The sequence below is a fragment of the Thamnophis sirtalis genome, unplaced genomic scaffold (genome assembly GCF_051295495.1).
Source record: "Thamnophis sirtalis isolate CommonGarterSnake01/CBP01778 unplaced genomic scaffold, rThaSir2_p1.2 scaffold_2, whole genome shotgun sequence".
In the NCBI taxonomy this organism is placed as follows: Eukaryota; Metazoa; Chordata; class Lepidosauria; order Squamata; family Natricidae; genus Thamnophis; species Thamnophis sirtalis.
In genome coordinates this window covers 83,689,311-83,710,788 of record NW_028261382.1, presented here as the reverse complement: position 1 = coordinate 83,710,788, position 21,478 = coordinate 83,689,311, and the positions used below count along the sequence as shown (strand labels likewise).

The 21,478-nt window shown below is 38.1% G+C and overlaps 1 protein-coding gene across 1 annotated transcript in view; it reads left to right on the top strand.

Moving 5' to 3' along the window:
• Positions 1–21,478, top strand: part of KCNU1 (potassium calcium-activated channel subfamily U member 1) — a 91,451-nt gene that overhangs the window by 29,154 nt on the left and 40,819 nt on the right. Inside the window, exons 14-16 of the mRNA XM_087703504.1 lie at positions 155–267; positions 1,089–1,157; positions 5,537–5,623. Of these exons, the coding sequence (XP_087559630.1) occupies positions 155–267; positions 1,089–1,157; positions 5,537–5,623 (269 nt within the window). The remainder of the gene's footprint in view (positions 1–154; positions 268–1,088; positions 1,158–5,536; positions 5,624–21,478) is intronic.

Sequence of the window (21,478 nt, the reverse complement as noted above, 5' to 3'; positions counted from 1 at the left end):
GCTTTCTCGGGACATCTTGATTATTAAGGACTTGATATTTCTAATCTGAAGGACTAACACGATGAATTATTGTTAGAGTGGTTTGTGTCCAATTTAGATAACAACTCAACCACAGGGGATCCAGTTAATAATTGGTGTTTTTTTTTAAACATAGCATATGGATGTTTGGATTAAGTACCAGCATGAAATAGAAGGCAACGACTATAAAGTGATGACTCAGCTTCTTTCCAATGATTTTGTTGGCATGTCCTTCAAAGACATTTGTCGGTAAGATTCCCCACTATCTCTGCTCCCTTAATCTACTTTCTTAATTTTTCACTTTAAATTCCATTTTCTTTGCCACATACACATTTTCAGATTTTCACCTACGATAACCAATCAACATAAGGAAAGAATAGAGTTATTGCTGCATCTAGGGATTAAATTTGAATATGGAAACCCAACAATTTATTCATTTGAGACTCTGGATTGCATATTTTGGATTCCTAGAAGATCTGCTTACTTTGATCTCAGTATACCAAGTTCCTGAGATCTGAACATTCATTTGCATGTTAAAGGCATATTTCTGATAAGATTCAAGGCTTATGACTGCCAATGTTTGGACTTTACTATAAAACAGAGGAAAGGAAAATCAGTTGGTTATGCTTTCAGGAACCTTCTAAGCTAGAAGACACAGACTCTCCATTGTGCTTAAAGATTTTGCTTCAGACACATCTTGTATCGTATCAGCCATGGCAGTAAAACAATGCAATTCAAATTCTTTAAAGTTCCTTCAGAGATGATGTAGGTGATCACCATAAAGATTTTAGCTGGCTACTATATAAGGTTGTAGAGATAGGTATTGACTCAAATAGAGCAGAGATAGAACTATCTAAGGTTCTGCTTTCTGCAATTCCATGCCTTGCCTGAATTGTGATCATAAGAGAGTTCTACCTAGGTGTTTTCCATCATGCTTGAAAAAGCCAAAAATAAGACCTCATCCAGATTAAATATTGTTTATTTTTTTAAATAATGGGACAATATTCATAGCCTTGCCTCTTTATTTGTTTATCCTTTTTCGAACCTGAACTTATCTCTTTGTGTTTAAGACTGTGCTTTCTGAAGCTGGATCTCATACTTCTTGCTATTGATTTTCGAGCTGGAAAACAAGGAAACAGGTGATGCTTGAACCTCTCTGTGTATCAGGTTAATAACTCCTCCCATTATTTTGTTTGAATGTGTTTGTGGTCATATTATGTTGCCAAGAATTGGTTGATAATACCTCAACTTTGCTTAAGTCATGTTTGTTTGCTGCCTGTAGGAATATATAACTGAATGAAAAGTATTTCATTGAGTAGAGGGGGTGACCCTAAAATCTTAGTTCTAATTTGTGAAAATTTAATCTGTATCTCATCCATTACAGAACTGAGATATACTATGATATGGGCTTAGTGTAGGACAATATGTGACAATGTATGGCTGCAGAAGAAAAAAAATACATTCTGCTGAAATATGCTTTATTGCAGGGTTATAAAGATAACTCAGAGACTTTGGAGATTATCTAGGATCTAAATTGTTTTCTTCATGTTTAACATTTTATTGGATTATAAAATAAAATAAGGTACAAAAGAGGAAAATAAATAGGAAAATGAGGGGGAGAAAAAGGGGGAAGAGAAGTGAGGGAGGATAAGAAAAAAAGAAAAAAAGACATTGATTTCCGATTATGTCTATTGCAGTAAAATAAGGCGTTAACATAAAATCACAACTTTTTGTTTTTTCATAATAATATGAACAAGCCATTTCTATAAATTCTATTAATCTAATCGGTAAAACCCCAAATCAAAGTTTCATTCTTTTCCACTTCAAGCACAAAGTTTAGAAGCCATCTCCATGTGGAAATAAAAGTACTTATATTCTTTTCTTTAATCAAAATACCCAATTTTACCATTTCAGCCAACTCCATCAAATTCTACAAATATTTGTCCATGTTAGGAATCAAAGTGTCTTCCGTTTTTGTGCATACAATAATTTTGCTGCTGTCAACATATATAGTAGCAAAGTGCCAATTTTTTTTCTCCAGATCTTTTTCCATTAGACCCAAAAGGAAAAATTCTGCTTTCATCTTTATCTCTATTTTCAAAATTTTCTGTATTAAAATATGAATCATATTCCAAATTTTTGTTGCTTTATCGCATTCCACCATAGATGATAAAAAGTCCCTTCTTTACTTTTACACTTCCAACATTCATTTGACATACCTTTATACATCTTAGATAACTTATCTGATGTTAAATACCAATGATACATCATCACATAGAAATTTTAACAGACAGATTAACAGAATTGGAAGGGATCTTGTAGATCATCTAGTCCAACCCGCCCCCACCCAAGCAGAAGACTCTACACCATTTCTGACAAATGGCAGTCCAATCTCTTCTTGAAGGCCTCCAGTGATGAAGCTCCTGCAACTTCTGAAGGCAACTTCTGTTCCATTGGTTGATTGTTCTCCCTGTCAGAAAATTTTGCCTTATTTCTAGGTTGAACCTCTTCTTGATAAATTTCTATCCATTACTCCTTGGCTGACCTTGGAAAACAGCTTGACCCCTTCCTATCTGTGGCAGCCTCTCAAATATGGAAACACTGCTATCATGTCTCTGCTGGTTCTTCTCTTCAAAGGCTAGTCATGCCCAGTTCCTGTAACCGTTCTTCATATGTTTTAGTCTCCAGTTCCCTAATCATCTTGGTTGCTCTTCTCTGCACTTTTTCCTAGAGTCTCAATATCTTTTTTATAGTGTGGTGAACAAAACTGGATGCAGTATTTTAGGTGTGGTCTTACTAAGGCTTTATAGAGTGGTATTAGTAACTCAATTGATCTTGATGGTATCCCTCTGTTAATACAATTTAGGATTGCATTGGCTTTTTTGGCTGCTACTGCACACTTCTGATTTATCCACTAAGACTCCAAGATCCCTCTCACAGTTACTGCTATTAAGCCTGGTTTCACTCAGTCTATATCTGTACCTCTGTTTGGTTGTTTTTTTTTGGGGGGGGGGTTGGGGTTGCCTAAGTGTAAGACTTTACTTTTTTTCTACGCTGAATTTTATTTTATTAGGTAGGGCCCAGTGTTCAGGTCTGTCAAAATCCACCTGGATCTTGAGCCTATCATCTAGGGTGTTAGTTATTCCTGCCAACTTAGTATCACCTGTAAATTTGCTAAGTTCCCCTTCTATTCCTTCATTTAAGTCATTCATGAAGATATTGAAAAGTACTGGGCCTAGACGTAGACCCATTAAGGTCTACTCGTTGTCAGCCAGTTACAAATCCATCTGATGGTGATGCTATCTATCCCTCTTTTTTTCTAGCTTACCAAGAAGTAGGTTATGGTCTACTTTGTCGAATGCTTTGCTGAAGTCTAAGTATATTATGTTCACAGTATTTTGCTAGTAGTCTAGTAATTTAGTCACTATGTTGAAGAGTGAAATAAGATTGATTTGGCATGATCTGTTTTTAACAAACCCATGCCATCTGCTAGTTATTACTTTACTTGTTTCTAGATGTTGGCACATATGCTTTTTATTATCATTTCCAGTATCTTCCTGGATATTGATGTTAGGCTGATTGGTCTGTAGTTTCCTGGGTCTGTTTCCACCCCCCCCCTCCTTTTTTGAAGATGGGGACCATATCAGCTTTTTTCCAGTCCTTTGGTAGGTCCCGGGTGCTCCAAGATTTTTGAAAGATGTGGTACGGTGGTTCTGAGATGGCATCTGCCAGCTTCTTTAGAGCTCTGAGGTGTAATCCATCAGGTCCTGGTGTTTTGTATTCATCAAGATCAGATGGGTGTTCTCTTATTGGTTTTTTTTGTTGTTGTTGCTTATTTTAACTTTTATTTCTAGTCTGTCTTTTACAGTTATGTTTTTGGTAGATTGGGTTATAGTTTCTGAAGACTGGTGCAAATAATGAGTTGAGCAGCTCTGCTTTCTCTCTCCTGCCTGTTACTTCCTTGTCTTCTCTCTTTAGTGGACTCACTGTTTCCTTGATTTTTTTTTCTTACATTACAATTTAATGTAAATTTTAAACCCTTTGTCCACATATTTTCCTATTATTCAAGCATCATATTATATCCAAAACTCCTTGCCCACTGAATCATACAATGTTTTACGTATTCATTTTTCAAATTCATTTTCAATAACATTTTATAGATCTTAGCAATAATACGTTCATCATTTTCACATAATAAAATTTCCCAATTCATTTTTAACAAAGTCAAATCCATAGCACTTTTTATCCAGTTTAAATCTTTCTTTCAATTGTTGTTAAGTAAACTAATGACGAAGAGCCTTCTGATTCAAGTTCTTCTCTTGGCCTTAATATTGGGTCACCAGAGTTAAAAGATAAAATTTTATCATTCGTCAACCAGTTTGGCTTTGCCCCCATTTCTTTTCTAAAGAAAGCTTCCCAGGGTGCCCCCCCCAAAAGGGGCAACTTTGTAGAAAGCCTTGTTTTATATTTATTCCAAACTCTTAGTATGGCATGTCTAATGGATCTATGTCTACATGGAGGGAAGTAAGCAGTGAGGTACCACAAGGTTCTGTCTTAGTTCCAGTGCTCTTCAATAACTTCATAAATGACAGATGAAGGAATAGAAGAACTTAACAAATTTGCAGATAATACTAAGCTGGCATGTTATTGAAAGTGAATTTCAAATTGAATTTTCACGCAGACTCAGTTATTTGGTTTGAAAAGACAGAAGCACATAAAGTCAATGGGTTTTAATTGGCACTCTGAATACATTTTTATTTTTTAGACCCAATAGAATATTGAAAAGAAATTATGTAAAGGAGGTTAGGACTCCATCATCAACATGATTTCCCTAAATCTGAATATAAGCTAAATTTACTGGGAATTGAGAAAAATAGGCAGGATCTGTGGAAGCTGTGGAAAAAAATAAAATCCCACCAAGAGCCAATTGGATAATGGCACATAATGCTTCCAATATCATCAATCTTTTTTTCCTGTTTTCCCCTCCTCCTCCTCCTTCTCCTCCTCCTCCTCCTCCTCCTCCTCCTCCTCCTCCTCCTCCTCCTCCTCCTCCTCCTCCTCCAATTTTAAAGCTCAGGGTTGAAATGATGGGTCCTTGGTTCTCTCTGAGTTTGGTAACATAATCAATGGTAATGATGATGACTAGCACAGATGATGTTACCTAGTTTGGATAATCAAACATCTGCAAGAAAATAACCATGCTTAGGAAGCGCCAAAGAGCCCTCATTTCAACCCTGAGCTTCAAAATTTGAGGATGAAGAGGAGAGATGGCTATATAAGTATGCATATGATTAATTAACTAATTCTCTGCCTCACTCTCCTGATCATGTGTCCCAGAGGAGACCTTTTATTAAAGCATTGAAAAATTTGTAAAAGTCATGCTGTGTGTATTTTGCCTTCCCTATTAAGCACCAACTTTACTTTCTTCTTACATGAGTTAGATGTATTTTGCAGATAGTACGTTAAGTGGAATAATGGCCACGTTGACATATATCATTAATATACTATTTGACAATAGCATCCTGATCAACCCACCTCCTGAAATTAAACTCCAATACAACACAATGGGCTTTTTCATTGCTGCTTCTACCCGGGAACTGAAAAGGTAATCTCTTTTAATTATATCCATTCAATTGGGGGGGGGGGTGTTGTATGAGCCAAGGTGGCGCAGTGGTTAAATGCAGCACTGCAGGCTACTGCTAGATCAGCAGTTCAGCGGTTCAAATCTCACCGGCTCAGGGTTGACTCAGCCTTCCATCCTTCCGAGGTGGGTAAAATGAGGACCCAGATTGTTGGGGGCAATATGCTGACTCTCTGTAAACCGCTTAGAGAGGGCTGAAAGCCCTATGAAGCGGTATATAAGTCCACTGCTATTGCTATTACTGCTATTGCTATTGTATTGAAAAGTAGTTTCTTACCACCGAACATAAAGAAATGAAATAAAGCTATCTTGTCTGTTTTCTCAGCTTTTCTGTCTAATCCAATTTTTTTTGTTTCCCTTTTATTATCCAGAGCTTATTATTATTGTACACAATGCCACAGTGGGATCACCAATCCTGAGCACATTGCGAAATGTCGTTGCAGAAGAAAAAGTATAAAACATCCAATCCCAGATACTGGTAATTTAATTTTCATTTCAGCAGCTTTAATGTATTGATAGATAATTGCTGGTGCCATGCAACGTAAGTCTTCTGCATTTCTTTTTACTATTCCCATGCCATGTTATGAAAAAGAAATCATTTCTGATTTTTTTAAGAAGCAGAAAATGTGGGTGAAATTCTCATGGATGAGGCATTTACTTAATCATAAAATATCATCGTTCATCATTAGGTCCTGTGGAGACCACATTGGGTAGCAAGTGTTTTCCAGCTACAAAATAGGCATTTGGCTCAATAACAGTAACTGTGAGATGGATTTTGGAGTCCTAGTGGACAATTAGTTAACTAAGAGTCAGCAGTATGCTGCAGCTACCAAGAAAGCTAATGCAATCCTAGACTGCATTATCAGAGGGGTAGAATCAAAATGATATGAAGTAGTAGTACCAATTTATAAGGCCTTGGTAAGACCACACTTGGAATACTACATCCAGTTTTGGTTACCACAATATAAAAAATATGTTGAGACTGGACAAAGTGCAGAGAAAAGCAACAAAGATGATTAGAGTGTTGGAGGCTAAAACGTATGCTAGTAAAAAAAGAAGGGTTATGGGTGACATGTTAAATATGTTCCAATAATTGAGGGACTGTCACAAAGAAAGGGGGGAGGTCAACTTATTTTCCAAAGCACCAGAAGGCAAGAAACAATGGATGGAAGCCAACCAAGACCGAAGCAACCCATTTCCTGACAGTAAATACAATCAAACAGTGGAACAGCTTGACTTCAAAAGTTGTGGATGCTCCATCATTGGAGGCTTTTAAGAATAGACTGGGCAGCCATGTTCAGTCTGAAATGGTACAGGATCTCCTGCTTGACCTAGAAGACCTCCAAGGTCCCTTCCAACTCTGACAAAATGTTCTAAATGTCACCCTATCCTTTGTCTATTCATATTTTCAATTGTTTGCATTCACCCTGATTTTTAATGCCTCAGCTGAATCCGAGAGAACATCATGAGGAATCCTAAGCAACCTTAGGATTTGTTTTGGATCAGAAGGTACAGTCAATCAGAATCCTATTAAGTAATGGAGACATGTAATTCTAAACAGTCTAAAATAGCAAACTATTCTACAGCATCCAGAGAATGAATGGAGGAAAAAAAAACCTTTGTGGATGAAAAATAAGTATTTGTTAATTTAGATAGATATATACAGTAATAGCCTTCACGCTGAAGTAGTCTGGTGTAGTGGGTGAGGCACCAGACTAGATGGTATGTACTAGTGTACTACCATGTGGGTTACCTTGGGCTAGTCACCCACTCTAAGCCTTAGGAAGGAGGCAAGGGAAAATGACTTCTGTAATCTTGCCAAAAAGGGAGGGTAACTAGCCCAGGCAGTCACCAGAAATCTACATTAATTTGAAAGAAAGAAAGAAAGAAAGAAAGGAAGGAAGGAAGGAAGGAAGGAAGGAAGGAAGGAAGGAAGGAAGGAAGGAAGGAAGAAGTGAGGGAGGGAGGGAAGAAAGGAAAGAAGGAAGGAAGAGGTGGTGGAGGCAAAGGCAGAGGAAGAGGAAAGAAAAGAGAAGAAAAATGAAAATAAAAGAAAAAAAGAAAGCCTTCATGAAAGATGGGGCAGATTATTTACCGTAGATGCTTTCTGACCATCATCTTTCAAGACAATTATTAATCACTGAGAGGGCAAGTTCTAAGAATAACTCTAATAAAACATGGAAAAAATAATTCATCGATGATGTGCACAGACATTCTTCTATTTCAATTTTTTTTTTAGATTGCAAAAGACCATATAAAAGAAGCATGGAAAATATTCTTGCTAAGTAGTAAAACACCCACTGATAATTATGCATTCCATTTGGAAGGGGATTCTAACTCAGTCATGACTATATCACAACTGCTTAAAGACTTCTATCTACGGTATTCTGCCCAGTAATTGTTGTCCTGAAGGCAAGGACTGCTTTAGTCACTCTTAGTCAAACATGCAGTTGCTGACTGATTAATGTTCTGCAACAGGCTGCTAATGTCAAAAAGACTCAGTAATCATACACCTGTAAGATATTGATGGAAGTCTCCTAATATTCCATGACAATTTCTTCCTTTCTGAAAGGAAGGGGAGGGGAGGAAAGGAAAGGAAAGGGTTTTCTTCCTATCACTCAGTCCTAAGTGGAAATGGCATTATTGGTGCACTTCAGTTGGCTCCTTGTGTCTTACATTCTCAGGCACACAAGTTCAGTCTGAGTTGCTCCTCCAGGAATAGTTGTTTTCCATGCAGTTTCAAGCTCTAAACAAGTCCAATGTCTCCTGCAAAGTAAATGTTATCCAAGGCCCTTTCTTTTTATGAATAATCTTTTCATCTCTTAACTGAACGGCAGATGGCAGGCAAGTCTTGCTGATGACTTAGCTTCTTCATTTCCTTTGCAAATTGCACAGAATTGCAATGAGAAAAACTGAGGTCTGGGAACATATACACTGCAGGCTTTTCTTTAAATTCTATGATCGATATAACCACAGCGATACTCTTCAGAAGAACTGGGCAATTTGTCTAGCATTCACCAGGAGAAATTTGTAATCAATGCTGTTTACTTTCTATTTCTTTCTGCCATGAAAAAACCAACAGAAAAACCAGTCAGGGACAGCCATTGATCACTAGCGCCAATGTCCACTGACTTATGAACTTGCAAAGCAAAGATTATTGTTTATTTTTCTTGGTCATCTTTCATTCTCCACCTGATATTTTTAAATCTATTTACTCAGGGATATAGTAATCCCAATCCTTCAGGAGGTCAGTTACTTCCAACTGCAACTTCGGTTGTCTTTCCTTGGAATCTCTAATTAGTAAAGCTGAATGTCTTTTACAGAACAGTTAAGTACTATGTAGATAATAATAATTAGGGAGGAGGAGGAGAGAAGGAAAACATTTTCAAAGACTTCTTGACGTTGCCTGTATTGATAAATATTATAAACTTGGGTAAACTAGTAGATTAGCAATTTAGCATTACTAGAAGAATTTCTTCATGTACTTGCTCTGAGTACATGGCTGGGATAGCTTCAGCAGAACATAAGTTGTTGACCTGAAGGAAAGAAGGAATCTCCTCTTAATAATTTTCATTTCAGAAAGGACATCAAGCATGCACAGTAATTTGAGACGTTCAGATGAAGTTATAGCACGTTCACGACCCTTTGGGATTCTCTCTTTCTTGGATTTTTTCCCCAGGTAAGAGAGTTAAACAGAGTTCTCCTTATATTACAAATCCATTTTTTGAGCTAGAATAAAACAAGAGAAATAGGTTTTTGCTTCTCTTTATATCTTAGAAGTTGTTTAGGTACTTACCTTTGATGGTTAAAAGGGGCTGGAGATTATGGGCAGTTTTTCACTAGTAATGGAAAGTAATTTGAAAATAATGTCATGCCATGTTTCAAAGAACATCTCAATCATATTGCATTCAAACCAGTGATGGGATTCAGCCAGTTCGCACCACTTCGGGAGAAGCGGTTGTTAACTTTCTGAGAAGTTTGGTGAACTGATTGTTGGAAGAAATCATTAGGGCAGAGAACCAGTTGTTAAATTATTTGAATCCCACCACTGATTCAAACCCAACTAATAAGGAGCTTCTCACTCCCTTCTAGGCAGATCCTCCATCTTCAGTGGTTTTTTTAGTGAGAGTAATTATCTTAAAACACACATTTCCATGCACAATGGCACTATGGATTAAGATTTAGAACAACTGCAAACACCAAGGGACTCCTTCATCTTCTGTCATAGCTGTACCTTTGTCTAGTAATTGTGTGTGAGATACCTAGCACATACAGCCAGGAGAAAGAAAAAAATAGAAGCATACCATCTTTGTGAACTTTGGAGCTATGATGAACATTTTTATGCTGTTGTAGGCTTCAAAAAATAAATCAGTTATTTAAAATGAGCAAGGTTGGCCTTCCTCCTCCTCTTCTCCTCCTCCTCCTCCTTCTCTTCATCCCCTTTCCCCCTTGCCCTTGCCCTTCCTTCTTCTCCTTCTTTATAAGTGTTTTTCAACATTTATACTATAGTTTCCATATGTTCCTAACTCAAAATTGTGGGAAACTGGTGCCAATTTTCAATAATTATATTGCTAACATTCAACTGTAATGACCAAGGAGTGATATAGGAACCGCACGCAAGGATAAGGGACTATTGTTTCTCACTCTTGTTTTAGCACTGTTTGAAATCCCCCTTTCTCAGCTGCTGTTTGACTAAGGGGAAAAATATGCAGGTTGTCCATAGCCATTTGTTGACAACAATTTTGACTGGGGGACATAGTAGATTAGAAACTCACCCTAAAGGGCATGAATAAAATTATCCATACTACTGCATTATGCCGATTTGACTAAAAAGGGAATCATTAAGTTCATAACACCCCTCCCATTTCTGCCCATAACATAATCTGAAGCAAAAAAAGGAAGGAGGGGAAACCCCTTTCTCAACCTGCTGAAATATCATTATTAAAATGTGCATGAAAAGTCAATTATACCAGAGGGAGGTATTTAAGAGAAGCAAGTTTCCATACTGTTGGATTACACCTCGGGGATTACAAAGTCTGCTGAATTCTTTGCAGCTGTTTAATTTAAAAGTGGAGCAGATTAGCATAGTCAGATGTTCTATAGCCCTCACAAGAGGAGAACAAATACGATGGGAAAACATTGCTCCTTTGACCATTGGAATCTAACCCCGGTCATCAAATGAGGCAGATCTACAGCAAAGGACATGACTCCAAGACCTGGAATTGTCCCATCAGGGTTACTAGACATGACATTAATGATCTGGAACTTTGTAGAATTTTAAACTGTTTGCATAAATGTTGGTGGTTCTATACTAATTTGTAGAAGATTAGATAGATAGATAGATAGATAGATGATAGATAGATAGATAGATAGATAGATAGATAGATAGATAGATAGATAGATAGATAGATAGATAGATAGATAGATGGAGAATGGAGCAGAAAAGCAGGCTAGTGAAGGCATTGTGACTGCTCTGGAGTGGTGTGGGGGTACAATGCAAAATCCTAACCTCCACCCCAAATCCAAATCCTAACCATAAACCCTGGTGCTTATTTTGGTGACCAAAAGGGAAAAAAAATGAATGGGTCTTATTTTTGGGGAAACATAGTGGATGGGTGGGTGGTGGGTGGGTGGGTGGATGGATGGGTGGGTGGGTGGATGGATGGATAGATAGAAAGATAGATAAGTAGATAGATGATGATAGATAGGTAGGTAGGTAGGTAGGTAGGTAGGTAGGTAGGTAGGTAGGTAGATAGATAGATAGATAGATAGATAGATAGATAGATAGATAGATAGATAGATAGATAGATGATAGATGGATGGATGGATGGATGGATGGATGGATGGATGGATGGATGGATGGATGGATGGATGGATGGATGGATGGATAGATAGATAGATAGATAGATAGATAGATAGATAGATAGATAGATAGATAGATAGATATTCAGCATGCAGTTGGACATTCTTACATCCAAGCTGCAGTTTTATACATATTTATCTGAAAATTGTTGAATGCAGCAAAACATTTCACTAAATAACCATAGGATTCATCATCTTCTTCACTCTCTTATTTCCTTCGTAAAGTTCTTTCTTTTCTAAATCAGCAGTTCGTAGTGTTTTATTTTTTATGGGTTTCTGCACCACATAGTTTTTGAAGAGCATCATTATAGTTCAGCATCTGCCTGCCCATTGCCCGGAGGTACTATCACAATACTTGTTCCTGTTTGTCTAGCAGATACCAACATTATTAGTTTTAATTAAAATGTTTACAAACTCACAAATTTTATAAGATTTTATGTGTCCCTGCCAAAAATCTGGCAAAACTATGGGAAAAATGTGGAATGTTTCTCTCTCTCCTGCTCCTTCTTTCTGTTTCTCTCTCTTTGTGGAATAATTTGTTCCACAAGTCATAGCAGGGTCATTCTTTTATAACCAAAAGAACCATAGCTGTTTTATAAGGATAGTCACTTTATTTCTAAATTTAGTTAATCTCCTTTTGGTGACACCATTAAGCTTTCCAGATTTGTGTTTTAGTTTAGATGATGGGATTGTCATTTCACACACAAGAACATAAAATGGATGCAGAAATACATTCTCTCTCTGTCTGTCTCTCTGTCTCTCTGTCTCTCTCTCTCTCTCTCTCTCTCTCTCTCTCTCTCTCTCTCTCTGTCTCTCTCTCTCTCTCTCTCTCTCTCTCTCTCTCGTTAAAAAGCTTCCAACCTAACCTCTGCCAATATAAAATAAGATTAAAAGAACGTAGATGAAAGAGAAAATGTATTCTTGGTTGTTTCTAAAGAGAACCACCACCCAAATTTGTGTTCCTTCTTAATTGAAACTTATCTAACATCTGGATAATTATTCCTAAGTACCTGTTGATTGCCAAGGTGTGTCAGTCTTTCATAAATCCCCAGCTCTTAAGATTTTATTCTTTGATACTATCCATCACATCCCGATCCAAGGGCAAGTGGGACGTGGGATGAGTTTGGATAGGGGTGAGACTAGAACTAAGCACTCTGCCTTTCCTTAATCTGGCAAAATGTGATGCATTCTTTATGAATGTGAAGGGGAGGCTGTGCCGAAGTGTACAGAAAGGTCACTGATATTTTTGGAGTAATAAATCACAAAAGAGAAGGAAGATTTGCATTTTGGCCATATAACATTCAGGGATGGATTAGCGAGAGCAGGGGAAGAATTCTTTGAAGTAATATTTCTCCGCTGACTTGTTTTATTAGCTCACTTTTAACATGTTACATTATTGCTTATAGAATTTCATTTACTTGGATTGGCAGCTTGATAAATATGTCTATTGGCAATGATTTGGATTGCTCTGGGCATTAATATTATTAAAACCTGTCACAGGGAAATGTCTGAAAGATGACTTACTGTAAAGATTACAGCACAAAATAAATCACACAGTGGTATTTGTTACCGTTTATGGCCTCTTGGAGCCGAGTCAATCCCTTTTTATGTTGCATTATTTTTCAAGTTTTTATAGCTTTACATTATATATCGCTGTCAGAAATGAACAGATGGGGTGTCAAACATGAGCTTTTTGAATAATTCCCACCCTTGGGTTATTTGTGTGAAGGACAAGTGTAAAACTCTGTTCTCCAGAAAGGGAAGACAGACAGGGTTAGTTAATGTGTTGTGACATTACAGAAAGCCTACACACACACACACACACACACACACACACACACACACACACACACACACACACACACACAAAGATGGCTTTAGTGTCTGACCTCCTCTGGCTTTTATCTCACAATGGGATCTGAGAAAATTCTATCTGCCCATATTCTTGCGGTGGTGGACCCGTGCGAGATAAATAGACTAGAAGAGAGACATCAGCTGGAGATGTTAGAGAGTTTCTTTGTGTCTTCCATATCATGAAGATCTTTCATGGGTCTATTCCAGATGAGTGAAGACAGGATTGGTTTCTTTCATGAATGTCTGTAGGAATGCAATCACGGGTGTCTTTTCTTCAATCATTTGTGAATTTGGGGCTGCTTTGCTGAGAAATGGGTTGGGGGGGGGGAGGAAATGATTTCAAGTTAGTAAGCAAAAGAGCAAATTAAGTAACACTTGCAAATCTTATTACTTGAGCTGTACCTTGAAGCATGTGAAATTGACATATGAAGGAGATCTGTCAATCAGTGCTACATAATGTTTACAGGATGTGGTGGTGTATAATTGATTCAGTGCCAATAGACTTTTCCACCCACCCACCCACCCCCTGCCCAGAATGGGACTATAAAAGCCATTTCAACTTTGATTTTTTTTAGACTATGGAATCATTTTCCTATCTTTTAAAATGTAGCATCTTGGAAAGCCTTTGCATTTCTTTTTTTTATATAAATATATCTTGAAGCAAGATGGGCAAATCAAAAGTCACGTAAGGCCTCCAAACTGTCTGTCTGTCTGACATTCATCTGTCCGACATTTATAGTCTGTCTGTCTGTCTATCTCTCTATCTATCTACATATCTCTATCTTTCTCTATCTATCTATCTATCTATCTATCTATCTATCTATCTATCTATCTATCTATCTATCTATCTATCTATCTATCTATCTATCTGTCATCTTTCTTTTTTCAGAGAGAGGGAGACAATATGCACTGTATAAGATACAGAACATTACTTTGTTTTATTTTCTTCCTTTTTTCCCCATCACAGGAATATTTTCTTGCATTGTGTCCCCATGTACTCTGATTTTCTGCAGGGAAAAAAAAAGAATCCTGAGCTTGGCCACAAAAGAAAAAAAACACTTTTCTTCTACACTAATTTTAGAAAATATAACAGGAGAGACAAGAACAGATATATATGTACATATACGTACATGGGATGTTCACATGATTTACTTATCAACCAATATTCCTTAAATGTTTTACACAGCAAAACCCATATATCCAGATAGAATTTCCTTGTACACAGCTCTGGGGAAAAGTTGATTACCTAAATTTACTCAGACTAATCCAGATGCATAAAGATGTTAGCTAATTATTAGTTCTGCCCAGTTAACTTGTGCAAACCTGCCTATTTATAATATGGTCAGTTCCTAATTCTGTGTTGAGGATGTGGAAAATGACAGACCCCTCCCGGCAATGCTTACTTTATATTTTAATAACCCAGAGTAATTCTAACGATTACACACATATCATAAATCATATCATAATGGCCCTTATTGAATTACTGATTGGGGACTCAAGTTTAAACAGATTGAAAGAGGATTAAGAAGGAAATTAAGGCTCTAAGAAACACAAGCTGGAAGTTAAGTGGAAAAAAATTCTGTCCCTTTGCTGGAAAAAAATGGTGAACATTTTAGCAGATTTTGGTATTTTGGTATTATTTAAAATAACATAAAGTGTGATAACATCTAACATTTCATAAAGTATTTTAACATGTAAAATTATAAAGAGAAATCAACAATAAGTCACCCAGGTCATGGTTTGTACCAAAGGTGATTTTTCAAAAGATAACTTGACTCAGACTTCCATCCTTCCAAGATCAGTAAAATGAAAACCTAGATTATTGAGGGCAATATGCTGACTCTATAAACCACTTAGAGAGGGCTGTAAACAGGGGTGGGTTCCTGTCAGTTCTAACCTCTTCTATAGAAGAGGTTCCACAAATCTACCGTGCCGTTTAGAACCAGTTCCAGCTCCCTCTCCCCACCCGTCCGCACATCATCAAGATGAAGAGCGAAAGGAAGGATTCTGGGAGTTGAAGTCCACAAGTCTTAAAGCTGTCAAGTTTGAACACCCCTAGAGGTTTTTTTCTAAAGGGTTAGCGGTGCAAGGATCTTGTAACTTGACAGCTTTAAGACTTGCATGCTTCAAATGTCAGAGTTCCTGAGCCAACATTTTGGTTGCTAAGCAAGAGCGTTGTTAAGTGAGTTTCACCACATTTTACAAGTTGGCCACTCCCACCCGGTCACATGGCTGACAAGCCACTCCCACAAAGCAGGCCACACCTACAGAAGAGGTTTTAAAAAAAAATCAAAACCCACCACTGGCTGTAAAGTACTGTGAAGGGGTATATAAGTCTAAATGCTATTGCTAATGTTAACGGGACTTTGTTTTCCCTTGAAAACATTCTGCTTCTTGTCCAAGAAGCTCCTTCAGTTCTTAAGAGCCAAGGTGGCGCAGTGGTTAAATGCAGCACTGCAGGCTACTGCTAGATCAGCAGGTCAGCGGTTCAAATCTCACCGGCTCAGGGTTGACTCAGCCTTCCATCCTTCCGAGGTGGGTAAAATGAGGACCCAGATTGTTGGGGGCAATATGCTGACTCTCTGTAAACCGCTTAGAGAGGCCTGAAAGGCCTATGAAGTGGTATATAAGTCTACTGCTATTGCTATTGCTGACTGAATGGTAGAGAATGAAAGGATTGAAGAAGTGTTTTGGATGAGAAGCAAAATGTCTTCAAGTGAAAACAAAGAAAGTCCAGTTTTCTTTTGAAAACCACCTTTGGGATAACTAAAATAACATAAAATAATTCCTATCTAGCAGGAACCTGGCTCCTCCATATCTAATGTATCTTATTTGCCTTCTTTGTTTTATTTCCTTCTTATGAACATTTTCCCTATATTTAGTGTCCGAATGACAAAAATGCAATCTACCTCATAAAAGACACTTTTGAGTAATGCTGTACAGAATTCAGTTCCTACCTGCTTATTAACTTAGGCATCCATTCTTGTAAAGTATTGTATAAAATCAGCAAGTATTAGGGAAGGAGGCATTCAAAAGTAGATAGTTGTGTCATACCTTGTTAAAAAGAAACTTGAAGCAATTATGCAGATTGGCTTATTGTAAAAAGGTAGATCAACATTAATATGACAACTCATTTTTCCTGGTCAAGTTATTCCGCACCCACCTTTAAATGATTTTCCACTATGACTTGGAAGGAAGTCAAAATACCTGATTTTTTATCACACTAATACTGTATGCACTGGATATTCATTGACCCACAAATTCTATTAGGTAACCTTCCCTATCATTCATTTTCCTCTCATCTGTGCGGTGTGTTGTAAGGCAATTTGCTTATGAATTACTCATTTGTAGGATGTGGTATTGAGCAAAGAAGAATTCTATTTCTAATCCCAAATGGTGTATCCTATGCTTCCCCAATCCCAGTCATAATTAAAATCAATTAGATACCTATATATGAGCAGTTGCTCATATATAAAGAATCCATGTGATGTGAGTCTATACAAAATTTATATCAACATACCAAAGTGATTCATGCAAGTAACATATAAGTCAGATGCAAACATGTATAGAGAAGAAATAATAATTACCCATGTTCTGATATATCTGTCTCCATGGTTCCCTATGGTTCTACCCTGGTTCTTCTGGTACATTTTGCATCAATCATTATAGCTTAATTTGGGTTGAGTGGTGTGGTGGCCTAAGTGGTGAAGGCACTTGCCTTCAATCCTACGTAGTGGCAGATGTTTCTTTCCTAGCAAAGAAAAAATTTCTGCTGCAAACTCTTTATAGACCATCTGGCCAGTGAACATGCAGCTCCATCCAGTTGCCTTGACTCTATATTGAAAAGAGACCATAGATCATAAAAAGGAAGTTATTACAGCTTAAATTGATATTTATACACATTGTGGAGAGATTGAAAGTGGCTAAAGAATAGGGTCTGGTTGGCTAGCTGTATCCCCTATATCTACTCTTTCCTGCATGGAACAAAGAGAATTAAAGCAGAACTGGGGAACTCCTTCTGGGTCGGGACACATGGTTGAATTGCCAAGAGTCACAGTAGACAGACACTTACGGTAGACATGTAAGTAATTTCAATCATGATTATCTAACTTGTTTCCCTCTTGGGATCTGGAAAGACAAGATCTTTCCTCCCTCTTTTTATTAGGTTTAGCATATTTTAATGTTTAAATTTTATTTTGTGGATGCTTCCATCTCAAAATGTCAGAAGGGTGGGAGATGGTTTCACAAGGACAAAAAAGTGTAGTTGTGGTTCTGTGACTTCAGCTTCCCTGCCTCTAATAGAAAGAAAAATGAGCTTAGATGTATCTGAATCCTTTGACATAATTCATGATCTCACAGTTAGACAGATTGAAGTACATATGAACATTAGTCCCTTTCAAATCTGCCTGGTGGGGAAAGCAAAGGACGGAGAGAAAAGGTAAGAATATGAAGAATCAGACAATGCAGAATCCCAACCTTTACCCAGTTTCATGTCCTCTCATGTTTGAATTGAGCTTTTGAAATCCTTCATTTGAAATGATCATGGCTTGTACAATGTTAAAAGTAGGTGTGCTGAGAATTGGAGGGTGGGAATTCCTGACTCCACCCAGTTATGACATTTATCCCAGACAAATTATCAGAAAAGAACCAAGTTCTCATTAATAAAAATAAGGCAATGATCAGTCTCCGAATTTTCCCATGTGAGCATCTTAATGAAGAAAAATAGAATAGAAGGCTTCCTTGCCCGATCCAGATCCCCACCATTCTATAGACAAGCACTACCCATAATTAAATTAATTTACTAATTAACCACTCTATTCAAGCTGATTAGCAGTGGCCAAATACAATGAAGAGTTGTCAAGAATGTCTTCCAGCTGACAATGTTGTCAGTGATGATTACTGGCTGTCACAATTTCCCTTTCTGCTTTCTTAAGGGCATTAAGTTTTGTTCTTGATAATGATGTTGTTTTCCTTTTACAGAGTTTTCCGTTTAAGCTCCCAATGCATCCATTTTTTGGTATATTTTTGGGGAGGGGGCATCCCACACACTTGGCTTCAGTTGGGCAACAAATAGTAGCACATTAAAAAGAAGGGGGACGCCAAATTAGAAACTTAGTATTCTTAGAGTTTTCATTCCAGGAATTGGAATCCATTTGATTGGTTTTCACCTGCTGAATGGGCTGATCTACAATATTTGAAAACAGTTATAGATCAGAAAGCTATAAAAGGTTATAGACTTCTTTGGGGGGAGGGTTAGTGTAGGGAGAAAGAGATAATTGCATTACTAATTTTTTTATGTCATTCCATTTATTTTTTCCCCTCTAAGCGAATACAAATATGAGGTCTAGTTTGATGGGTGAAGAAAATCTGAAATCACCATAGTAAATTTGGATTAGAATTTAACATATATATGTGTACCTGCTGTTGTTGGGACTGCATGTTGAAGTCACTGTAAAGGGTGGTGACATCACAAGAAGGGAAGCTGTAGCACTTCATTTCTTGTTCAATTTTAGTCCAAACAAGTCTTGATAAAAAAGTTGGCAATGAAGAGATGATCTATAGTTTCACAATGGCTATGTAGGAGATGACCAAGCTGAGCTCGAGGAAGGAGTCAAATAGCAATAGCAATAGCAGTTAGACTTATATACGGCTTCATAGGGCTTTCAGCCCTCTCTAAGCGGTTTACAGAGTCAGCATATCGCCCCCACAGTCTGGGTCCTCATTTTACCCACCTCGGAAGGATGGAAGGCTGAGTCAACCCTGAGCTGGTGAGATTTGAACCGCCGAACTGCAGATAACAGTCAGCTGAAGTGGCTGCAGTACAGCATTCTAACCACTGTGCCACCTCGGCTCTTGCATCATAAGTGATGAGTCCCTGTGCTCCAGCAAGAGATATAGTTGAAATGAGGGTAGCCCAGGGAACTACAGGCAAGAATATCATAATAACAGAGCTGGAAGGATCCTTGGGGATTATCTAGTCCAACTTCCTGCTTGAGACCCTACACTATTTCAGACATTGACAGAAGATTCTTGGTGCTTAAGTTTTTTTGATAGATTAACCATTGCTGAGATATTGCTGCTTGTTTGATTGTTGAATTTACCTGTCTGCAAGGGCTTTTCACCGATAGCAGTTGAAATGATATAAATCTTTTTTTAAGAACTATACAAACTGAGGCTCTGCATGATTCTTAATTTATAGTATTTCAATTGATGGCAAGCAAAAACCTTCATTATTATAAATCGAGTGGTATTAATTCAGGGTAATGAAGTGGAAATAGAGGAAGAGATGACAGCTTCCCATAAACATAGCATCAACGTGACATGAAAATGTTATACACATTTGTAAGTATTTGTGCATTTCATATCAAGCCTTACTACTGTAGGGCGAAATGAAAACCCATATGACATAACAGTTAAATGAGTTTGGGATACTCAAATCCAAGGCTCTCTTCAGCTCTAAAAGGTCCATAGTACTGTCATTTTGCTCAGTTTAATCCTTCTCGTGCATTTACATAGATAATTACTAGGAACCTCATATATGGGGGAGGGAGAACAATATTAAAAGTGAGTACAGTAGAACCTCTGATCACGAACACTTCTGACCATGACCAAATTGTGTTCCAACCAAAAAATGCACTTTTTTCGTGGCCGATTTCCCCTTCCATGCCAATTTTTTTGTAAGCGCCAAATTTCCAAAATTAGGTTTGGGTCACGATCAAATCGGTTTGCAACCAAAGTTATGAAACAAATTATGGTAGTGACCAGAGGTTCTACTGTATTGTGCATGCAATGGATTTTCTGTAGGGATACAGTGGGATCACCAATTAAAGGAGAGAGGGGAGTTAAGAGGCATGCCATTATGAAGTCACTCCAGGGGAGGAAACATCATAGACCCAAGATGGCGAACCTATGGCATGCGTGCAACAGGTGGCATGCAAAGCCATTTGTTAGGGCACGCAAGGCATTGCCCTGTCAGCTCCAGCACACATGCGCGTGCTAGCCGGCTAACTTCGGCCTTCATTATGGGCTGTTTTTCGCCCTCCGGAGGCTTTCCTGAAGCCTCTGGAGGGCAAAAAACAATCCAATGCACAAACTGGAAGTTTGGGAATGGACTTCTGGTTTTTGCATTGGGCCATTTCTCTCCCTCCAGAGGCTTCAGAGAAGCCTTCTGAAGCCTTCCGAGGGCTGGGGGGGGCAGGGAAGGCCATTTTCGCCCCCCTGAGGCTCCTAGAAAGCCTCTGTAGCCTGGGGAGGGCGAAAAATGGGTCCATCACATGCCAAAAGTGGGGGAGGGTGGGGGTCATGCACGCATGCCCATGGGGGTGGGCACACCTGCGCACAACCACCCTGCACTCCCCCAGCTTTTGGCACACAATGGGAAAAAGATTAGCCATCACTGTCATAGATTATACTACAAAGCCTTACCTGCTGGTTAATAAGGAATGTAGCCAGTCTGGTGAGTTTGTTGTAATAGAGGTGATCAACAATAAAGAAACTGTTTTGGTCTGTTCATGAACTTGTTTAGTTCCTTGTGCCTAACAAGGGTAGATTCAAGCAGCTGTCCCCTTGCTTACCACTTACAACTTTAGATCACTCTCTATATGGTTTGGCCAACCTTAAAAAACCAGATCCCCTTTTCCAGATTTGCCTGGAAGCTGGGACAAAGGTCTAGCATTCCCAGATTGCATTCTCTTTTCAACAACTCTTGATCACATTCTGTCTTCAGCAATCCTGAGAGCATACAAGAGAGTTTTAACCTACCCCACAGAAATCCCTCCTTAAAATACTCCCAGCTATTGAACAGACCTTCAGGAGACTGAAAGTTGAGGTGAGATCCCTTCTTGTTGGAAGGAGACATGCTGTGTCATTTTCTACCTCAATAGTAAGAATTTGCTTGAAAATTGGGCAAATAGAAATTCAATTGCAAAGGATTGGTCATCCTTGCCATAAAAATAGACATAATCGACATAATTAAAGTAGGATGCGGAGACAAAGCAACACTTGAAAGAGGTTTTTTAAAAATATGATTTTGTATGAGGTTTTGCCCCTGCATTCTTCTCCCAAGTTTTTGAAATAGAATATGACTTCCACTCCAAATAAGTA